We start from the raw sequence: 24153 nt of genomic DNA on the forward strand, positions 1-24153 counted from the left end.
GATGAATTGCCACAATTCTAGGGCGTGGACAAACAGAAGGTTCTGAAACTGTATAACGTGAAATTACCTAGTTGGCTAAATCTTATTGCTAGTGGGCAAGTGACCATTAAAAACACAATCACAGCTGGCACTGTTTGGAACCCTGTGTAATTGAGATAATTTGTTCATTTCAGTGTATACAAGCTACACTTAAGCTCTAGGCTCTGCTAACAGTCTCAACAGAGATTCCCAGGATGAACAGAACTGGAGATTTTCCTTCCTACTTCAGGGTTGAGGCACATAAGCAGGGAAAGCGGGGTGGAAGCTTGCACTGCCGTGGTCCACCTTGTACCTGCTCTGTAGACGAAAGATCCCAATCTCCAGGGGCTGCCAATCAGCACTGTTTGCCTCTCAGTTCTCCACAACAATTACACACTGTCATGAAGCAAAGCCAAAAGTAGGTCAAATGTCAATAAGTATGTTCCCTGGAAACAAAGGAGGGTCTTGCGCTGGAAGAAGTGATGAGAGAGCCTCAGAAATGGCCTGAGAGTCCAGTAAGTTCAGAGAAACCTCCAAAAGCTTAACCCTCCAGTCCACTCCCAGACACTACCATCACAACCCAGTCCCATTCTGTAGCTATTGCTTACTCCTACCCCAGCAGATAGGTGTCTCCGTCCAGATGGGTTGTGGCTTCTACTGTAGCTGCACATTAAGAATGTACAACCTCAGGTTACAGAGTGCTTGAAGCCCATTGGTCATTTTGACCCAGATATGAAGGAAATTCCATCCGTGAATTACCGGACAGCAGAAGGAGAATAAATCATTTGAGGGTTAAAGGGACATTGTCAGGTCAAATATGGCCTGAAATTTTATAAAAATAATCATTTGCAAAATCTAAAGCCAGTATGTTTCCATCAAATACAATCTGAATGGGAAGGTTTAACAAATAAACATTCCTTTGCAGTGTATGCAGCACTGAGGACATGAGAGTGGAATCTACTAGAAAGTTACTACAGATGGACAGTCTATTCTAATGCACAAGCTATGTGCATTTCAAAAAGTAAACAAAGATCTTAAATAATGAAAAGTAAATCAAGTCTTTAAAGCCCATTCAGTTTTCATAAGCTATGGGTTATTTATAAAGGAGTTAAGAAAACGTGTAATTTTTCACCTTACAGTATCCCTTCAAGTGTAAAACAAATACACAATTAAGGGTCTAATTTTTAGAACCTACAGATCCAACTGAAATCAGTGGGAGTTTCAGATGTCTAGGATATCTAAAAATCAGGACACAAATATCCTGTGAAACTACTGACCCTTCATAACACCTGCAGTTATCAAGGTCCCATAATGGATTACACATCTAGGGCAGCAAAAGCATCATTACTGTAAAAACTATTAATTTATTCAACATAAAATATCAAGTGTGGAATCAAACTATCCAATGTTGCATTATTAACATAGGAACAAAATGAATATTGTACAACAAGCTCAATATACACAAAGTTTTTTAAACATTAAAATGTATCCAGCTTAGAAACTGTACATTCAAACACAAGATAACATTCAATGTTCTTTCAGCAAGCATTTAGGAATACTAAATCACTTGTCAGAGCATGCTGGGAGAATTACGTTCCCCACAACAGCTCTGCACATTAATTAATTGGACAGTTAACGTATCTGTGAACCCCACAATTCTGTTTGCTCCTAAGTTTAATTCAAAATGATCTCATTTTATTTTATTTTTTAAAATGAACTAGATATATTAATTCCTTCCCCAGTGAAAAATACACAACAGTGTTTAAAACAAAATCTTTGGAAGCTTAATTATCTACATTAATAATGTTGCCATATTAACAAAATATGACGTGACTATTTATAGGCTATAGTGCATCAACTGAAATGTTCTTCAGCTTTTCTCAATGGACATGCTGGAACATCCTCCTCCATTATTAACAACATTCAGGGACACTCACTTGAGCTGCTTAAAGGCCAGATCCTGCTCCCACTCAAGTCAGCAGCAAAACTCCTATTGACTTCAGTGACACAGAATCAGCTCTTAAGGGCCCAATCCTGTCCCCTTTTACCTGGAGTCTGATTCAAAGGGCATGGGAGTCAGTGGAAACACTCCTATGGACTTTAATGGGCTTTCCATCAGGCCTCAGGTAGGGACCACTGCTCTTGACTGAAGGCCTATGAATTATAGTTACTTCAGCAGGGCTGATCCTGGTATTTTTATAGCAAGGTACATTTTTCAATGCAGCATTTATATAAAATGAAAATCAAAAATGCCTCTAAATGGCTTTTTGTAATATTGTAAATGTCATAGGTTAAACAGGTACCAGCTTCTCAACAGGATTAAAAGCCTTTACATAGCCTATAAATATCTATTAAAATGAAATATTTTATTGGAAGTGTGTGTATATAAACACACACTTATATATACACACACACACACACATACACTTCACATAAAACTCTCTGAATGCACATTTTGAAGGCCATTGCAATATCATATCTTCAAACTGTTGAATGCTGACTCAAAAATCAAAGCAGTGTGTGCATATGACCATTTGAAAGGCAGAAGTAGATTTTTAAGTAGAGGGGGAGCTCAATAGCAAGCTAAAAGGCTCATTAGCTAGCCTGTTAACACAGCAATCCTGTGAGGTTGTAGGTTTCATGCATATGTTCTCTCCTCTAACACACTTACAATGAATCGAGTTTTCAAAAGAGTCTCCAATTCTGGGCATCCAACTAACTGCCAGTGCAACTCACTGCAAGCACAAATGATAGAAGTTGGGTGTCTAACCATGCTTACCATCAGGTAACAATCTAAATTCTATCATTTGTGCTTGCAACTGGTTACAGGTGCCAAATTACAGACCAGGCTTCGGCCCTATATAGTGTTCTCATTGCAAGGTTCAGGGACCATCTTACACAGCTGTGCTCATGAATCCAAAAGCTAATAGGAGTTGCACTCTGGCTATCTGAATGTTACAATATGCAATTTAAACCCATTCAGGGCTTGTTTCTCCCCTCAGAAACATGCTGTATATTTTGTGTACATTACCATGAGAGCCCCAGGTAAACAAGCAGGTGTGCCACATGAATTTGAGGGCAGCACTGAGCCACTCTAGTTGCATAATACATGAGGGAGGGATATCCAGTTAGAATCTGAATGGTGAGGAGATAAGAAAGAACTACTCCCATTGTCTTCTGATTAAGAATACTTTCTGTTCGCTTTAGATCAGTGGTTCTCAAACTGTAGGTCGGGACCCCACAGTGGGTTGTAACACCATTTTAATGGGGTGGCCAGGGCTGACTTAGATTTGCTGGGGCCTGGGGCTGAATCCCGAGCCCTACCGCCCAGGGCCAAAGCCAAAGCACAAGGGCTTCAGCCCTTGGTGGCAGGGTTCAAGTTACAGGCCCCCTGCCTGGGGATGTAGCCCTTGGGCTTCAGCTTGGCACCCCGCCCGGAGTGCTGGGGCTCAGGCGGGCTCAGGCATCGGTCCCCCGTCCTGGGGTCTTGTCGTAATTTTTGTTGTCAGAAGGGGGTCATGGTGCAAGGTCGTTTGAGAACCCCTCCTTTAGATTGATTGGAACTTTTAGCATATTGGAGAGTCAACACTGAATACCGAACTAATAGACAGGCAGAGATACTCATACCAATGTAAAGTGTTAGTATTAGAAATGGACAACATTCTCCTATGACATCAAACACATATAAAGCTGGATATCTCTGAAGTGAAGTACATTTTCATATTAACATTAATACGAAAATGTAACATTAACCTGTTCAGATCAGCCAGCTATTTCTGGAGTACTTCATTGTAACCACCATCATTTAATGCTAGGTGAATATTTAGACTTTGGGTCCCTTGTCAGTCTTACACCTCCTGCACCATAAGACACCTCCAGGCAGAATGCCAACAATTGACTTGGCCTTTCCTGGTAATTTGGAGATCTTCAAATTCCTTTAAGGAATTTCCCATGTGTAATTTCATATAATGGTATAAGTTAAACAGCCTAGGAGTACTTGTGGCACCTTAGAGACTAACAAATTTATTTGAGCATAAGCTTTCGTGAGCTACAGCTCACTTCATCGGATGCATTCAGTGGAAAATACAGTGGGGAGATTTATATACATAGAGAACATGAAACAATGGGTGTTACCATACGCACTGTAACAAGAGTGATCACTTAAGGTGAGCTATTACCAGCAGGAGAGCGGGGGTGGGGGGGACCTTTTGTAGTGATAATCAAGGTGGGCCATTTCCAGCAGTTGACAAGAACATCTGAGGAACAGTGGGAGGTGGGGGGGGGGGGGGGACATGGAGAAATAGTTTTACTTTGTGTAATGATCCATCCACTCCCAGTCTCTATTCAAGCCTAAGTTAATTGTATCCAGTTTGCAAATTAATTTCAATTCAGCAATCTCTCGTTGGAGTCTGTTTTTGAAGTTTTTTTGTTGAAGTATTGCCACTTTTAGGTCTGTAATCGAGTGACCAGAGAGACTGAAGTATTCAACTAGTTTATAAATGTTATAATTCTTGACGTCTGATTTGTGTCCATTTATTCTTTTACGTAGAGACTGTCCAGTTTGACCAAGGTACATGGCAGAGGGGCATTGCTGGCACATGATGGCATATATCACATGTAGATCGTGTTCTCTTATTTTGCACCCATCGGCATACTCAGTGAACTATTTCAGCCCCAGAGAAAAGGCCTTTGTAGGGAATGGCTTGATCCACCATGTAGTTAAATATGGTCTTGTGCAAAATCCATAGCATGCACAACCCTATATTTCTGTGAAACGACTGACCAGACATATTATGGAAAACACATGGCTTCCCACAGCCTAGCGACTAGAATTAAGTACCTCTCAGTTACATCTGATGGTGTATTCCATAGGCTGGATTTCTGGAAAAATACCAAGACCCATGGATGATAACTGTCTGATTTTGTTACACCTTTCTTTGCTTTACATCCATCAAGTTTTGAAATCTGAATCCCCATTCTCAGACAGATTCCTTACAAACCAAAAGGCTACACAGATAGTACATATGAATTGAGTTGTCCTCACCTGAACTATACCACTCCCTGTGGTGAGAGAAAGAACTGTATCAACTACACCAAAATTGCTAGGGGAGAGTCAATCTTCTGCTGATGACACTGGTATAGCTCTTCCCAGGACTTCTTCTCATTTAAGATATGACGTCAGTTACATTCCTTCATAACTTGCCATTACATTCCATGTACAACTGGCAGCTACCCTAGAGCTCTACCCAGCTGACAGAGAACCTGCTCCTGTTGGGAGACACATGAAGGCAGTTCCATCGAAAGTGCTACAAGCAGCTGTTCAGATTAAGACATTTGTGTCATAGGCATTGGCTACACCACTATGGGAATGTACTTACGCAAATTGAACAGAAACATATCTGGACCCATGCAGTAAACCACAGCGTGCATCTCCACACACACAGAGACATCAGGACAGCTGAAGCAGTCTTCACCAATGCAACAGACAGAGGGCTCAATGCTTCTGGCAAAAGGTAAATTCTGTTCCAAACCGCTAGAATTTACATTTCTTATATAATGTCCCATCTCTACATCCAACAGCACTCTTCACAGACTCAAACTACTCTGCCTTGAGGAAAGCAAACACTCAAGATACGTTCCAAACAACCTTCTCAGTGCCTGGTAATTTCCAAGGAACAGAACTTATAGGCAAGGGAACTGGAAAGCATTGGTTGGTTTGCTGTTACAACATGTTGTTGTTGATGTCTAAAAAGTGCAAGGCAGGCATCTAATTTAAAAACCCTATTCTGTAGTGTATGGAACCCACCGTGTGCTATGCCAGGTACACAGTAAATATTAATCTTTTGCGTTTAGGCATCAAAAGTAGTTTTTTTTTTAAATTACAGCTGATACTGAATTGCATTCAGTTAGCTATTTGCTTGACACAGGACATTTTAAGCTCAGTATCTGACCATGCAAGCACAACAGACTATTAAAAATCCCCTTCTCTCTGAACTTCAAATGACATCCTGATCAAATGTCTCTCATTACACAAGTAAATTTTTATGAGTGTGAGCAAAGAGTAGGAAAAACACAATTTGCTTAGGTCCAAATCAAAAGTTCCTGCTTTTTGACACATGACATTGGCAGTGACAGCACGGTCGGCTTTATACGCTTGGTTTTTAAAAATACAATTCTTGCTTGTTTCACCCTTCCTTGCAAGGGGGCGGGGGGGCTCATGTCCTATCATTCCTGTGATCCAGAATTTGACCTGGTGACTCCCATGTTGTGGCATCCTCTCCCAACCATCTCTTGTCCCCATTCTCTGTGGCTGGACTCCTGCAGACCACGCCCTTTGGTTTCAATGGGCAAAAAACAGGAAGCCAAGGCTGCCAACAGGCAGCATCCACTGTAAACCACCAGAGTTAAATAGACTGAAGATTCCAGCATCACCTATGGGAAAGTCAGTGAAAGGGTAAGAAAGGACGAACTGAATCCATTGCTAAAGAAAACAAGACTGGGGTAGAAATGTTAACTCCTTTAGGGGAAAACATCACTTTTTAAAAGCCACTATATTACATACTTTTCTTTCTTTTTAGATAATACTTATCCCTTAAATACACACAGAATACCTTGGATTAAGATTCACATCACCCATCTGAGATAGGCTAATGTTATTCTGACTTCATAGACAGGGAAACCATGGCAGAGAAATTAACTGACTTGCCCAAGGCCAGTGTCAGAGCTAGGACTTCCTGGCTCCCAGTCCTGTAGTCAGACCACTAGGCTACCCTCTCTCTTAGGAGTCTCATGAAAGTGATTTGCAACCATGCAAATAAAATAAGGAACAGAAAATAGCTTCTCAGACTTCACGTACTGACCCACTTGTCAGTTCTGTCATTTTTACTGTCTCCCTCCCTTTTGAATGGGTCCTTCAGTCTTTTCCTTCTCCAGCAAGTCCTGATGGACTGGAATGAAAACCCCATATCTGAACAATACCTGCTTTGGGAAGGTTCAGCTCTGAACTTAGTGGCTCAGATCCATTGCTAACAGAAATATATGTCAGTGTCTGGAAGTCATCAATAGTCTCTACTTCAACCATTCTCTGTGCCTGCTTATTCCATTTGTTTTTGTTATTGCCCTTTGAATGAAAAAATCTTGCCTGAGCTCCCTGCTTATTCTGATTTTCTTATTCTTCAGATTGTATCAACTAATCCTGATCCTCTGGCTAGTGTGAAAAATGCCTCTTTATTGACTTTAATATTATATCACTTTAAAGTCTCCTATATTCCAGTTCAGCTTAGAAAAGAGACAACTAAGGGGGAAATAATAGAGGTCTATAAAATTATGAAGAGAGCGGAGAAAGTGAATAGGGAAGTGTTGTTTATCCCTTCCCATAACATAAGAACGAGGGGTCTCCCAATGAAATCAATAGGTGGCAAGTTTAAAACAACAAAAGGAAGTACTTCTTCACACAACGCACAGTCAAGTTGTGGAACTCCTTGCCAGGGGATGTTGTGAAGGCCAAAAGTATAATTGGGTTCATAAAAGAATTAAATAAGTTCATGGAAAATAGGTACATCAATGGCTATTAGCCAAGAAAGTCAAGGATGCAACCCCATGCCCTTGGTGTCCCTAGACCTTCAACTGCCAGACGCTGAGACTGGATGACAGGGGATGGATCACTTGAAATTGCCCTGTTCTGTTCATTCTCTCTGAAGCATCTGGCAATGGTCACTGTCAGAAGACAGGATACTGGGCTAGATGGGCCACTGGTCTGACCCACTCTGGCCGTTCCTATGTTCTTATGAGAAATGGATCATCTCTCTCAAGGTTCAAAGATCAGAAAAACGTGGAGACCTGTTACCATCTTGGTTGCCCTGCACACACCCTCTCCAGTGCAACAATCCCCTTTCAGTGGTGTGGTGACTACTACTACAGATGGAATCCACTTCAGGCTCAGTGACACTCTCAGAATCCGCATCCCTTGGGATAGCATGGGAAGAGGTAGGCCACCCAAGTGTGGGTTTTTGAGTGCATTATGCCTGTGGAGACTCAAGAAGGTACAGTGCTCCTGGTATGCGGTGGGGAGAGCAGACATCTAGCTCAGATGAAGCACAGGTCTCCAGTCAATTCCCAATGTGTAGAGATAATGGGGCAATGGCCAGGCCCTACCCTTCTAGCCTATGTCCTCCTGAGATACTGATCACTATGAGCAGTGTTAATGGCACCCTATACTGTCATGTATGGGTCTCTACTGTGTGGGAGCAATGGTGGGAAAAGGGCACTACATTAGGGGCTAACCTCGTTTGGCTTCAGGTGCCCCCCACTGCCTCAGTTTCCCTTCTTCCCCAGTTAGTCAGACCTCTCCCTGTGGGTATTTTCACAATAACCCTCCCCTTTAGCAGTCTGATTTATTTACATGAAGTTCAAAACACCACAAGTCTTCCATGCAGCCTTCTGTGAGGGCAGGGCCCTTGGTGCAGGGTTCTTAGTCCTATCCCTGCTGAGGCTTGTTCCCACCCCAGCCTTTCCTAGCTGGCTCCTGCTCCCTGCAGGTTTGCACTCTGCAAGCCACCTGCATGGAACCACTCACAAAGCCCCTTTACCTGCTTTGAGACTCTCCCACAACTGACCTCAGACTGTCCTTATATCCCCCAGCAGGCCTGATTCCTACTCACATGCTCCCATCATGTGACCCCTGGATTGAAAGGTAAATCAGTCACAGGAGAGGCTGAGTCCAGCTCTCCCTTAAAGGGCTAGCTCACCCTCTGACAGGCACCAATGTACTTCCTCCACTCCAACATACTTGGGGAGGACTGCCATCAACTGGCCCTTAATACAGAAAGGCCGTTTTATCCATCGCATTCCTGTGCTACTAAAATGTTTGGAAGAGAGGGATTTTTACCTGTGCAATAAATGGAGTTATTAAGGCTCCCACTCTGGCCATTCCACTGCATGTTCCTAGGCCCAGAGCACGAGTAGCTGTTGGATAAACCTGTAGACAAAGCATCAGCACATTAACCCTAGGATACAGCTCTCTTCCTACCTTACATCTCTTTATCAAAGAGTGATACTAAATGTAAATTCTGTCAGGTCTATAACTCTCAGACAACATAATGGCTTAATAAATTGTAGCCTGTATAAGGCCTATTATGAGAAGATCATAAAATTCAGCTGTCCCACCAGGGCCTCATTCCCATTAAACCTTTTTGTTACAAAAATGACCATACTCACCTCAGGAGTGTAAACATAAGCAGCCTGAAATCCTCCTGAAATGAAAGCCCTTGCGATGAAGAGCAGCACAGTAAGAACATTTCTGTGAGAATAAGGAGAGCAGGGGTTGGGTTGTTCAGTTCAGTCTTTATTTGAATTTAGAGACAAGTAGCAATTAAAAAAAGATGCTAAATTTTATTAGCTAGATCCATTTTATTTTTTATTGACCCTCCTCCACTTTTCTGGACCTTTAATGCAAGGATGGTTCCAAAAAATCTGTTATCACTACAGACACCTGGGCTTTTCTAAGAGTCTGCATTTCGACTGAGCACTATCAACAGCCAAAAGAAAAGGAGTACTTGTGGCACCTTAGAGACTAACCAATTTATTTGAGCATGAGCTTTCGTGAGCTACAGCTCACGAAAGCTCATGCTCAAATAAATTGGTTAGTCTCTAAGGTGCCACAAGTACTCCTTTTCTTTTTGCGAATACAGACTAACACGGCTGTTACTCTGAAACCTATCAACAGCCAGTGACCAGTGAAGTAAATTACATGTACTAGTCCCAGCCTAAAGATATTTGGATGAGGAAAATATGCACTAAATGATTGACCTTACATTAGTCTGACACTGGGATAACTCAACTGGAGCACAATTGGAGTAAATGAGATCAGAATCAGGCTGTGGGCTTCCTGTGTAAAGGTGTGAAATTGGACACACTTGGTTATGTATTCATATTGTTAGGATTTATTATTATTATTTATACAGTGCCTGAAAGTGTTCTAGGAGCTCTCTCTACACAAAACAGTCCAGCAACAACTAAGATGCCATTTCTGTGCCCCCCACCCTCAGCCCCAGAGTAGAGAAAGAACTGTGCACAAGTGACAGGAAGGCCAAAATATTCCAGAAGGCCCAACACTCATAATCAGAGGCAGATTTTCCAAAGAGCTCAGCGCCCTGAGTCAATGGTGGGTGCTCAGCTCTTGTGAAAATCTGGCCATAAGTGTCACAATGGAAGACGCTGGGTGCTGTGAACTTTGGAAAATCTGGCCTCATTTGTGGGTTCTGAGCAGTCAAAAATTTAGCCCTGAGCTCTTTGGAAAAGTGGGCCCAAACTGGCTGCAATGCCAAAATACAGGTTCCTTCCAGCAGTGCAGTAATTTCTAAATTCTTAGGTCAAATGTACCAGTTTTCCAGGCCAACACCTCAACTTCACTAGTCAGTGCCGATCACTTGCCCTATAATTGCACATTCTAATCCATAACACGGCTTAGACTGCTCTGAACCCCAGTCTTACAATTAAAGGCCAAGCTCTGCTGCGAATTGGCACGAGTAACTGAATGGGAGGCAGGTACACAGCAGTGGATTCCAGCCCAGAGGTACATCATTCATTTGGCAAGGGGGAAACCTAGATAACTAACTGCAAAACTAGAGATACCAGCATCACTACATGTAACGGTAGTTGAGACCCACTGCACAAGACTTGATTTAGAACTTTTTTCAGAGAGCTATTTCCTACTTTGATGTCAACTATTACCCCCTTTGGCATATTCTGAACACCGGACTTTGGAAAAGACAGGCTTTCTCCCCACCTGCCTCTTTTATTTTTCTTCTAAACACTCTGTAGAGAAAAGCCTAACTTTCCTTTGAAATCTTTTCACAAATTAACTTGGTCAGTTCTTGACTCTTAAAACCATCACCTTCAACCTATTGTCCCATATGGAAGAGTAAATGAATCAGGGTTTAGTTTTCACTTTGTGTTGCGTACCTTCCAACGCAGAGAAATAACAGAAGACTACAAAACGAGAAGACAAAAAAGGACAGCGCCATGGTTTTTTTACGGCCTATCCGATCAATAATCCATAGGGTCACCAGGACACCTGTATGGGAAGAGAAATTGATTGGCCCACATCTGTGGAATGAGTTCAGATTGAGCTGCAGCATCCAGCAATTACCACACAATGTTATTTGGCTTTGTAATTTATTTCCTTTTTGTGTGAACCTGTTGCAAGGAAAGGAGTCAGACTGGCGATCCAAGGGAAGGGGGTTCTCCATGGACGAAACATGTATAACACAGGCAATGGAACTGCACTCACACCAGAGCTGGATTTCTCTGAGCTGAGATTTTAATCCAGAGCAGTGATAATATGCTGACTCACTGCCTTGTGATATGCCATCTCAAGCCGATTAATACCTAGGGATATAGTTATAAGTCTAATGGAACAATATTCATATTGCTACCATATGTCACCTATCTTTCTTGCTCTATTGTCACACTGCTCATTTAAATAATGGTGACTTTAAAAGTCATGGCTCTGATGGTGTGCAAGGCTGTGCACAGAAGGGGTTGAAGGAAGCAGGTCCAACACTGAGTAACCATACCCAGGATCCTTTAAAAATAATTCTGGAAAGCCAACATCTGGAAGAAAGTTTATATGACTCTGCTGCTTCAACAGAAATTAATTGGATGATAAAATCCTATTGAATTGTTACTCTGCCTCAGAATACATGGCACGCAGTTTGGATTTGGAGCCATAACCAGACTGGCCACTGTGGCTTCTCAAGACACTTTCCAGAGACTGCTTCTGCAGTAAGCCTCCATTCAGGGATACACCGGCACTTATACGGTCACTTACCTGGGAACTCCGACAAAGTGGTCCAGAGCAGATCAGTGTAGTCTTCCTCTGTCAGATACTCACAGGCCAGGCTGCATTTTGCCTTAACTGCTTTCCTTCTACTGGAAACTGTGGGAGGAGAAAGAAGAAGCACTTGTTGATATTTTAAGTAATCTCTTCTCTGCTGACCCTCCCATACGCCTGCTGTGCTTTTGTGATTCTGTAAACTTGCTGCTGAAACCAGTGGAGTGGATGTGGCTGGAATTCAGCAGCACAGCAGGTGCACTTTACCGGACTATGCGGAACACCGAGCCAAAACCAAACTGTTCCTAAGCAGTCTTGCTTCTAGTAGGACGCAACCCTGACCTGCAGACTGATGATTTACACTATTTTTTAAATCAGAACAGGCTTCTGTTACCTCAGGCTAGTGATGTCGGTAATCCCAATTGTAAAATGGGGATAATAATATCTTACCTACACCACAGGAGGGTTGTGACGGTTAACTCATTAGGATTCATAAAGAGATTCAAGAAGCTTGGATAGAAGGTGCTACAGAAAAGCAAAGTATTATGATCATTTATTCTATTGCTTGAAACAAGATCTTGGCAGGGGGTTAGACTACACCCTTGCGGTCCCTTCTAACCATATGGTTCTATGATTCTGAGATCCACAGACCAGGACTCCTGTTTGCCCCTTTAACCCAAACTCCTCTCCTCTTCCTGGTTCTTATTGCCAAACCCTCTCTCATGATCCTTCCTTTTAAAATACAAGGTCAATGTCAGTTGTCTATAGTGTTTTGTATTCCCTTTCCAAAGGTCTTTAACCTTCCTCACATTCACCCAAAGCATACAACACATCATACTTGTATAGCGCCTTCTAGCACAGGGTGTGAGTGATTCTCTGTAGCACAAGCAGGTGTGCTCTACCAGTACAGACTCCTCTACTTTGCCAGGTAGGTCAAAATTACAAGTGGGGAAACTGAGGCTTAAATGGTGAAGTGACTTGTCCAATGCCTTACAGCAAGTTAGTGACAGAGCTAGGAAAAGAACCAGTAGTCTTGTTTCCTAGACCTGCATTTTAATCACCAGACCACACTGCCTCCCAATAACTACCCACATTTTTCTAGTATCCAGAGTTAGATTTCTCACTCTATTCCCAGGCTGCTAGGCAAACCCTGAATTGATACCTTCTCACAGCAATACCCGTCCCCTTTGTATAATTTCCCAACCACCAGGGTGTGTTCCCTAATTTAGTGTGTTCAGAACACAGTAACACTCTCCCTAGGGGAATCTAATTTTCAAGGAGTTTTAAAGATCTTCTTTATACAGTTAAAACACTGACAATAACACAACAAGCAACAGAAAAGATGCCGAATTTCTATGCAAATCTTTTCCCCCAGCAGTTCTTTACATTTCAAGCACCCAGAAGCCCTATGGCAGCTGGCAATTTTCTCCATTTCAGACCTAATTAGGCCTGGGAGTGGCAAATCTGGAAAGTCACATTTATGGAATCACACTTTACTCAACAAGAATAGATACTTGTCTCTAATAAGCCTCCTTTGCAGGCTCCACTGCTATTTCACAACTTGGATTTGGGGAATCCTTCCTGTGGCCACCACAGAACCCCTATGCATCAAGCAGCAAGCATGATACAGGAGCTGACTTATGTTCAAAATTAACAAACTCTTAACAAGGTTTCCTAAAGTGTGCGCTAGAAATTGTGACCCTTTCCAAGCCTTCAGCAAAAGCTGGTCCAATAAAAGGAATCCCACCTTTTTTTTCTCATCTACAGGGCATATTTAGAAAGAAGAGAAGAGCTAATACTCACTGCTGCAGACATCCCCTGCTTGAAAGAGCTCTGTAGTTAATAAAACTAACCCATAATAAGAAAAGGCATTGGAAAACCTGCGAGGAAGGAAATGAGAGAGGAAGTCTGAGATGGTCAGACATATAATATAATGAGCAATGTGAATCAAAATGGAACCTAACGGAAGTGAGGACTTCCATTAAATACTTTCTTAAAGTATGGTTCCTACTTCCACCCAGAAAATGAATAGGCCACTGGATCTTGAGTGAATGTTATTTGGTGGTTTAAGAAATTACAGTGTCATGCAGGTTTGAGGGGAGTGAGATTTTCTCCATTTTAGCGATATTGTAAATGCACTCATTGAAAAACATACATAAGCATGCTGGCATTGAACAGTTTATATCTCCTCTTACCATATAAACCAAAGCAACAATGTTGTCCATCTAAACTGGGGTGTGAAAAGGTCCCTCATTTTCCCCCGGTCTTCCTGTTTTGAAACAAGCAAAAATACAGCTCTTTGATTTGGTTTCTATTTAAAATTGAGTTCGGGTCATAAAGAGTCAGAGGAAACTTGATTGCATGGAATCACATGCTTCCACTCTTATGTCGGGCCATCTGATATATATTACACAGCTTACGGCCAGATATTCAGTCCCTGTTCAGGTCCCTTCATGCACACGAGCAGTATAAAGGAGACACAATCTGGTCGCAGCTGCCAAGTTAAGAATTCCCCTGCCAGAAGAAATTCTCAGCTGGTGTAAAGTCATCAGAGCTGGCTCATACCACCCTAGCACACGGGGAGGAAGAGAGAGTGTCAGCATGTAGAGAGGGACACAGCTCTATTATGCCAATTCACAGGTGGTGTATGATCTCTTAGGAATGACAGCTAGTAGCTGCTGTAAATTAGAACAGCCTCTAGATAGCTCTAATTTAGGTTGGGGCTGAGGCCAAGGCAGCTTGAGAGTCAAGGGGCTGTAAGCACCTCCTTGATGACTCTCCTCCCCATCTCCTGTGCAGGATGGATCTTGGAACAGGAGAGCATCTGATCCATAGTTTTGTGGTTTAGAAAAAACATTTTGCAATCCAACCCTAAAAACCAAACCTCCAAAGCAAGCAAAGCATTTCTTCACTTCTCAGCAGGAGAATTTTGGCTGGCCCAAGAATTTCTGAAGGACAAAGAGGCAAGCCATCCTGTGCAGAACTTCCCCAAAGTTTGGGGGTGGGATTTGGGGTTGTCTCATTATAGAGATGGGTGCTAGCTGCAAAATTCAGATTCAACTTGGGATCCAAAATTCCACATATAGTTCTGAGGTGTTTAGATCTGGGGTTCTGATTTGCGCCCTTCAGTATTCTCATGGTCTGAGTCTCAGTATAAAGAAGCCTAAAAGTGAGCGTAAATGTAATTTATGCCCATTTTAAAGGCCCCTTTACACTACCACCATTTTTAGTATAAATCAGAATGAGGCCCTTGGTGTAATTCCCCATTAATGTAGCATATGTGATCACTTCTCATTAGTGTTTATTACTGGTAAAGATGTGAAAATTAATCTTAACACTGATTACTTGTGAAAGTAGCACAGTTTCTATTATATCCAGTATTGTTAATATGTCTGTTTCCTGTACTCACCTGTCTGGAAATGATTAATTTTCCCAGAGGCATTGGAGCTCCATTTTCTGCTGCTATCCGCTTCAAAGTGGCAATAGCCTTCTCCTGGTTTCCAGATAACACATCATATCTTGCACTTTCTGGCAGCCACTATGAAAGCAAAGCACAGCAGATCAGATCAGACACAATATTGTCAACGACAGGACAATAAACTGACTGGGGCAGATGTGAGTAGTCCCATTAACTGCAATGAGATGCGAAGGCTTGCAGAACCAGCCCTTGATGAATTACAGATTTGTCTTTCTGCAACAGGCTTTAAGAAATTCCAGATATCACTTTCATCATATCATCAGGCATCCATCCCTAAATCTATTCCACAAGAGGTCTCCTCCATTAGTTGCTTTTTATTCTTGAAAGATTTGACTATATCTTTGGAATTTTTTGGTATTACATTCACAGCAGGAATGGCAAAACAGTCAATCAGTTAGCAGGAGTCTGAAGATATTCAAAATTGTCCATTTTTAAAGTTTTTTTTTAATACATAAGATTTTAAAACACCTGTGTAATTATCTGGAGAGATTCCTGAAAAACCAATGACAATGGCTAAAAAATAACAGCAGCCAAACAGTCAAATTATTACTCAGACAGGAGTGTATATATAGCTTGTAAGGGAATGGGTTGCTATCACATATACTTTCATCAAACAGGGTAGACAAGTTCAAGTGTCACTAATATGTGAATCTGTTTAAGAATCTGACCTGTAATATAGAAATAGCATATCATGCTGAGATTGCCATGCGCTCTGAGAGTTTTTAATTGACAACAGATTAGATGGAAGCTGTGACTTGCAGTAAAATTATTTAAGGGTCCCAAGATGAATCAGAAAATAACTGATTTTAATAAGAGTAAGAGGTTGATTCCACTGAATTTGACTGAAACTACATGAGTAAATTAGAGAGAGAATCCCAGTTCTGACTGATTTCACAGAACTCCAAACTACCAGCGTTCTATAGTAAGGCATCAGATTACAAGCATTACATCATCTGAACAACTCTCATTGAGAAGCCTACTATTACTAGCTGTTGAAACAGCATCATTTGAAGCAGTATCATTTACATCATAATTTCAGATTTATTAACAGGGTACCATCAGGAAACTCATTGCTGTCACATTCCACTCAATCAGGCTCCATATTAACTATATTTTTATTGTGAAATGTTAGATTTGCTGCACAAACATCTCTCCAGTAAAGAATACCTACAAAACATAAGATGGCGAACAGCAAGAGTGGAACAGCAGAAAGAATGAGCAGCCAACGCCAGCCAAGAGTGGGCATCACAAACACTGCAAGGAGGACTTCAAATACAGTCCCAATGGCCCAAAAGACCTGCAAAAGCAAAAAGGAAATGGTCACAAAGGGGGATAAAAGAATTCTGAGATGCATGACTGATAACAGCACAGTAACTAAAAAGGAGAAGGACCATCTCTATTAATGCCCTCTTCAACTGGAAGTTCTACAATCAGAGAATCATAGGGTTAGAAGGGACTGCAATGGTCATCCAGTCTAATCCCCTGCCAAGATACAGCATTTGTTGTTGTAAACTCTGTACCGTAGAGATTGGTGGTGAATCAGGGATGAGACATGTAAAATGTGCACAGATGTAAGCCAAGAGAAATCCTGCCATTTGTGAATGGGATTTTCTCTCATGTTCCACGAGCTCAGCTCTGAAAACTTATTACCAATGTTCTCTGGAAAGCCATGTTTAAATGTAGACGAATAAACTGGTATCAGAGGCAGCTTCTTATATAAAATAGTCTCATATTTCATATATGGGAGGGCTTTTCTATATTTGTATACCTTTTGTCTTCAGACTTTGTCCATAACTCTCCCTATGTTCCAAGCATTTCGTAAATCCATATTCCATTCTAAAACTCAGGTTACTGAAAACTTTGAGTAAGGAAAAAAAAAGGTTTCATATGATGGGACATTTTCTGCTACTCATGTTGGTGGTTTCAAACAGTTAAATTTCACCTTCAGCAAGATCAATGTGCTGTATTCATTTATTACAGCAGAACTGCAGACAGGTAAATAATGAGTCAACACTTAATTTGTGATTGATGGGCCAAATTCTGCTCCAATTTACAGGGGCTGCCTCAATGATGTCACTTGACAGTAGATTTTGGCCACATATACTTCACATCACCTACAGTTTCCTCAAAACAGCTGCAACTTCCTTATGGTGTGAATGATTAAGACATGATTCTAGATCCCCTTCAGTTGATACCCGGACATAATAAAGTAGCTTAGGATAATAATAATCTCTCTCTAAGTATAATTCTTATAAACTGCTGTGAGATCTAGAGTCCTGTTCTCCTTACATAGGTAAAACTATCAAAACCAACAGGAGTTTTGCCTGCAAAGGAAAGGAAGGAATTGAGACCCTTATTAGTAAGGCCAGAGCTGGGACACTCTGTCATGAAAGCCACCCAGGTCCATCTGATATTTTCTTCCCTTTGATTTTTAGTTCCCTCAGGGACTAATTTCCTTTTCCTGTTAACTAACTAGTCAATGCTTAGGATAAATTTCTGATTCCACTGGGTGATTACATGGATCCAGAATGCTCAGAACTAGCCAGACCAAGAAGAGGGTAAAAGAATACCAGCACCATGAAAGAGAGTTGCTCATCTACTGAACTCTACTTAGTGAAGGTCAGGCAACGAAAACTAATTCTAGGCAGCAATTATATTGGAAGATTAATTTTGTTAAAAGGCTATTTGAATTCAGGGAGGACAAGATTTCACAGGGACAGCCCTTTCAAAGCCGCTGAGTGCAGATCAAGTAACAGCTCTCTCAACAGTAACACCTGGCTGCCTTCAAACATCCATGAAGCAGTCATACTTTTTTCCATTTTAACACTTTATGGGCTAAATTCAGCTCTCTCTGACGCTGGCATAGAGAGCTGAATTCAGCCATCTATGTTTTGTAGCCGGTTTTGAATTTTCTAAGGTCAGTGGGATTAAATGGACACAACTGAAAGCAGAATTTGGGCCTCCAAGTCTAAGGACCAAGTACAGCTTGCTACACCACTTACCTCTATTAATAAAATGCATTTTGCTCTAGCTTTCATTGGAAGGAATTCAGCATATAAGGTTACTCTGTAAAGATAAACATTGAGAAAAATGTCATGTTATCACACTGAGCTATATTCAGGCATTTGATTTGTTTCCTATTAAAACTGCCAAACCACAGTGACAACATAAAAACCCTTCCCAGCCCACACAGCCAGCAGTACTACAGACACTGGATGAGAGTCTTCTCTCATTTACACCAGCACAATCTCATTTACTTTAATATGGACTGCAGCAGTGTAATGGAGGACAGAATTTGATCCTCTCTGTGGCTTTGTAACCTCGGACTCAAACCTGCTAGATCTAGCAGACCTTGATGTGTATTTGCCCAGAGCTCTGGTCTGGACAGGCATTCACACAGTGGGATTCAATGCATAACTCCTACAGTTGCTGGGCAGGGTAGTTCCCCAGGGCTTAATTAAATTGGTTAGGAGAATTTCACTGCTGGTCACTCATCTTTGCTAGGTTTCAGTCCTTCAGGAGATGAAAACCCTGAGGCTGTGATTGTTGTTGCTCGTATAAAATAATTTGCATTCCTTTATTAAGCTGGAATTTCAAAAAATTGACTTGATTCTCTGCAATGCCTTTGTACCCCACTGTGCCAAAGGGCAATACATTTGAATTGCACAGTTGTTGTGTGAGTGTTTCCTGAGGATTAATGCAAGGGGCAGAAGCCAATCAAAGGTTTGTCCTGTCTGTTTTAAACAGTCTGTTAGGACTTGTATTTCTCTGCTCCTACCATATTTGTATTCCATTGACTTGCCAGGCCCTGTATCTGCTGCTGAAACACCTTTAGGGTCCAATACTGCCACCTTTGAAGTCAATGGCAAAACTCCTACTGATTTCAGAGGTGCAGGTCTGAGCTCTCAGTGACTTTGCAGAGCTCAGTTAATCAGTGGATAACACTGCAAATATCAAATATTAAATCAGTGATTAAAAAACAGAAGGAAATAGAGTCAAGTGTAATAAAATGCAGAGCATTCCCCATATAATGTAATAGAGTACAGTGATTAGAGTTGTGTGTGGGTTGTTCTTTTCAGGGGAATGCTCTGCATCTCCTACTTTTGTATCTATGGGATGCTGTGAATGCTAATAATTATGTCCTACTCAGTGTCACATAGTATCTCATAGTAAGATTCCCTTGGAGGCCACTGATTCCTATATACAGCTCATGCATATGCAGATAAATGTGCTCCTACATGTAATATGTTAATTTCTAATTGTACAAAGCATTATTTTAAACAGCATCTTTCATAAAAACTCTATCGCAAAATGCATTACAGAATGCAATAATACAATCATGTGACTCTACGGACTAAATCACTCTACAGAAATTCTGCCTCTCATATGCAATATTGTAGCTTGTCTAAGACTATTAAAAAAAACAAACCCCAGCTCTTTCTGCCGCCGTGAGTACATTTCTCCATTTGCCAATCAGACCATTCAGAATTAGAGTCCGGGCCAGGGGCTCAGGAGATCTGAGTTCTATTCTGACCTCTGTAACTGGCTCACTTTGTGACCCTGGGAAAGTCATGTGCTTTACTTTCTTCTTCTGCAAAATGGCATTAATTGGGACTTATCTCTGCATAAGTGTTTGCCATGCAAAGCATTAACTCTGATGCTGTGCCTCTTTTGCTCTTCTGCCCCATTCTAGTAATGCATATTGGGAGCTGTGTGGCGGAATCTGGCTCATACTTAATAAACGTGGCAGATTAATGACTTTCCTAGTTTACACACATACTGCTGTCATTAGCAGTCTTACTGGAGGGAGGCTAAAGAGCAATGGAAATATACTAATAGTATTACAGAAGCCTCTCAGAGCAGTGGTTCCTTTATTTGGATTTGTGGGAATGGCACTAGAAAAGCTGCAGCCATCGCAGGATATTGACTCATCTCGTAAACAAATCCATGAGCCATCAATCTAAGTCAGGCTCCTCTGGCACTGAAATAGCACCTCTCGCGGTGCAACACATCAATTATTAATGAGAATACAGTCAATGGGAAGGGGAGAGTAAACAGCTACACTCATTCCCTTCCATTTACAACTAAAAGGCTACAGCAGGGGTCTTCCCCCTGAAAATCTGGAAAGCCTCTTCCAAAGTGAGGGGAGCCTCAAAGTCAAGGAGTTATGTCCTGATTCTCTGTTCTGACCAGAGATAGGCCTCATCCATGAAGCTATTCAAACTGTTCCAAGTTGGACGCTGTTTGGATTTGGAATTCCAGTTTGGATCCATTACACAGATGGGCCTGAGGCTCAAAGTTTAGGCTCAGATTTGGATAGGAATCCAAAGTTTCACAAAGTTCAAGGGGGCACCAGGTTGGCCCTACTTCTAATTAGTAGTGTTCATGTCATGATCTGGTATTGTCACAATTCAGCATCATCACTTATTGGCTCAATTTTATCATACAAACATGGAAATGCAATGTCAAGCCATTGCTATTGGGTTATTTTACGTCTCTTTGAGAGTTTCACACTATCTGTTCTCTCTTCCCTGCTGCTGCAAGAGTGGGATGCTAGTGCCTTTTGCCTTCACCCCACTTCCTAGACACTTGAAGGGACAGAGAAGCATCCAGTCTGTTCTGCTCTGTCTGCTTGAAGGAGGCAGAACTCCAATGATTATCACTCCACTTGCTCTGTGTAAAAGCACCAAAATAAGCGGCTGATCTAACTCACTGACTGCTTTAAAGTCTCATCGCTAAGGTGCCACAAGTACTCCTTTTCTTTTTGCGAATACAGACTAACACAGCTGTTACTCTGAAACCTGCTCTAGATCTGCAGACTGAACATCAATGACTAATTGCCTTAGTTTAGTACAGGAAAATCCAATAGAACTTACAAGTATGTAACGCTTCTGACCATATTAAATTCAGACACCCAGTTTGTTCAGAAGGATGTGTTAGTCATCAGGGGTCTAATCACCTCCTCACAGAAATACTGTGCATTTCAAAAGCCTTCCTAGAGTTTAATACATTCGTGTCAACACCTTTAGAGGAACTTAGTTTCAGAAGGCCTCTACACAGAGTGACATACACAATTCCACAGGAGCATTGATTTCAGTGTTAAGAAAAACGGGAAAGAGAATATTTTGAAACGTGAATATTTACTTACGACTGAGGTACCCCTCCAATCCCAAAGCCCACCAGTCCCCTGAGCACAAGGATCCAACTGTATACTGGTGCAAAACCACTGAGGATCCCATAGTACAGGGTCCAGAACACACTGATCTTTAGCCCCTGTATTTAACAAACAACAGAAAAAGGATGATGCTGTAACACAAATTAGAAAATTATAGACTAATGCCCAGATCTCCTAAATCAGGAAGCATAGAAAGTACTCTAGGAGAATAGTTTTGTGAAGCTGGGAGCCAAGGGTTTCATAAAGCTAGGCCCAAAATAGTTAAAGGAGACTTCAGAACTATATGTGCAAATGTTGCGTGCCTGTGGCCCTCATTAGGCAAAAATCCCTGTAGTTTGCACAAGCAAATAAGTATACTGTGTGCAACATGGACAATTACCATGTGCTTTAATGCATTGCTGAACCTGAGCCCAGAATATCATAAAGACTCTCTTTAAAGAAAACATGCTTCATTTCATAACACAGTCAGATAGTTATTTACTTCATTCTTTATTTTTTGTCAGCTCTCATTTACTGTTACAACCCTGTTGCCCTCACTGGAAGCAGGAACTGGGTTGGCTTTGGTCTGCTTGATTCTAGTACAAGTATGTGGATTATGCAATTCAGCAATGTTATGCACTGAAGTGGAGTGCACTGTAACTGTGTTATAATGGCACCTATTTCAGTAAAAGTTGGAGGCTTACAGTTTTTCTGCCATACTGGTCTGAAATGTTTCCCCAGAGTGTAGAGCTGCACATCATTCCCACAAACACCACCTGTGGAAAATCAGAAATAGTCTTCCTCTTAACAGCACGTATAAATTTCCAGAGAAGAGCTCAGAAGAGAAAGCTGCACAACTTTACCATCAAACCAGAAAATTCAAACATTCATTGTCACTACTGTATTATGTTAAGGTGCTGTGGGTCCAGTTTCCATTAAAGGAGATTTACATATACAAAATAGGATTTTCAAAACCACTCAACAATGGACTAACTCCATGCCCACTGATGGCAATGGAAGTTTTACTATTGATTTCAATGGGACCAGTTAGACTGATGCTGAGTATTTCTGAAAACCCAACGCATATATTTTTGATAAACAAAGTGATAATGAATTATGAGACAACGACTAGTTAGTGTAAGTTGCCAATAAATGAAAGGTCATTAAGGCCCTGTCCACAGAGATAATCTGCGACTGACATTACAGTGTGCATGCTGGTATCCTACTCATCTGAGGCTCGATTCTGCAAGATGCTAAGCATTCTGGCTCAGATCCTGTAAAGCACTGAAGCATACGTGCATGTGCAGTCCTGTTGACTTCAGTGGGGCTACTCATGTTTAAAAGTAAACATGGCCTTAAGCTTTTTACAGAATCAGGCTAGAGTGCTCAATACCTTGCAGCTTTGAGCTCCTCCGGATGCCTGGTGACACTAGGTATGTCTCACTCAGCTCCTCTCTAACCTCTGACAGTTTCACCAGCAATTTGTGTGAGGTTTGGTCTCACAGGTTATATAACCGTCCTTGAACGGAGACATAATTAGATTTTACAACTTCAGAGAAGTCAATTAAAAAGATTATAATGTTAAAGAAAAAAATGTACTTTAGTAATAGTGATACTACAGGAAATATAGCATACTCCACAAATAAACATAAGGGTAAAATCCTGTCCCATTGAAGTTAATGACAAAAACTACCAGGTTTCACCCACGGGTGAGATCCTGCAGTCTTTACATGGCCAAAAATCCCACTGAAGTCAATGGGAGTTTTATCTAAGAAAGAACTGCAGCCTCAAGCAATATGTGGTGCAAGGAAGGGTCCATTTCTAAAAGTTATACATTTACCAGCTTTCATGTCACATTTGATGATACTCCATCCTTTTGACCTTTTACACACTGAGATCAAAACTGTGCTATGCTGAAACACTGGCTAAGGTCCTCCTTTAGCTGGGCTGGTTTGAGGTCAGTTAGGTGAAAGGCATGATGTTTACACTGGCTATTTGATTTAAATGTATTTAGCATATTTACAAATTTGTGCAATATCGGTATAGTTCAAAAATGCCATCAAAGGCCATGGGAGAGAAAAATGTTATGGGAATTTGAGAGTTAAGCTGTAGGCCACAAAGAAGCAATAATTGTAAGTAGAAGGTATTCACACTCATCCATGTCCTACACTCTGGTTTTCTCATCCCTAAAGCCCATCTGCATTTCCAGCACTGTTGCACCATTCTCTGAGGGCTCTACTTTCAGGATTATTAGAGAGCCCAGCTCAAACAGAAAATCCCACTCTACCCCAGGGCTCCCACTCCTTCCATGTACAAAGGAGCTTAGACTTTCCCAACAGGGTGAGAAAGCAGGTCCTCTGAAAAGATGACCAAAATTTACAAACCCTTTCTGTGAGTCAAAGTGGGGCGTCTGAGTTTTTTTGGGATAAGCCTGGGTCAATTTATAAGTTTGGCTGGAAATTACATTTAATGGGAAACCCACATAAGGCAAAATCTGCGGTTCTGGCTGAGTTTCATATTTTCAAATTCTGTCTCTTAAAAAGAAAGGCTCCTACAACACCAGTGAGCCAAAGTCGGAGAGATCCATACTAGTCTAGTCTCCTCCCCTTTGCAAAGGCCATGAACAGATTTTACATTGTGATATAAACTATAATGTCTGAACAGCAATGA

At 41.4% G+C, this 24153-nt stretch overlaps 1 protein-coding gene across 8 annotated transcripts in view; it reads right to left on the bottom strand.

The window, feature by feature from the left end:
- Positions 1 to 1362: 1362 nt before the first annotated feature.
- SVOP (SV2 related protein) overlaps positions 1363 to 24153 on the bottom strand; it is a 42505-nt gene continuing 19714 nt past the window's right edge. For all 8 annotated transcript variants that reach the window (XM_048821562.2, XM_075120110.1, XM_075120111.1 and 5 more), the window contains 12 exons: positions 22188 to 22259; positions 21478 to 21602; positions 18332 to 18395; positions 16501 to 16626; positions 15261 to 15389; positions 14047 to 14120; positions 13655 to 13731; positions 11849 to 11956; positions 10981 to 11092; positions 9235 to 9316; positions 8906 to 8995; positions 1363 to 6450 (listed from right to left, as the gene is read on the bottom strand). In XM_048821562.2, coding sequence (XP_048677519.1) covers positions 6244 to 6450; positions 8906 to 8995; positions 9235 to 9316; positions 10981 to 11092; positions 11849 to 11956; positions 13655 to 13731; positions 14047 to 14120; positions 15261 to 15389; positions 16501 to 16626; positions 18332 to 18395; positions 21478 to 21602; positions 22188 to 22259 — 1266 coding nt within the window. In that variant the 3' untranslated portion in view covers positions 1363 to 6243. The remainder of the gene's footprint in view (positions 6451 to 8905; positions 8996 to 9234; positions 9317 to 10980; positions 11093 to 11848; positions 11957 to 13654; positions 13732 to 14046; positions 14121 to 15260; positions 15390 to 16500; positions 16627 to 18331; positions 18396 to 21477; positions 21603 to 22187; positions 22260 to 24153) is intronic.

This window comes from Caretta caretta, chromosome 15 (genome assembly GCF_965140235.1).
Source record: "Caretta caretta isolate rCarCar2 chromosome 15, rCarCar1.hap1, whole genome shotgun sequence".
NCBI classification, from domain to species: Eukaryota; Metazoa; Chordata; order Testudines; family Cheloniidae; genus Caretta; species Caretta caretta.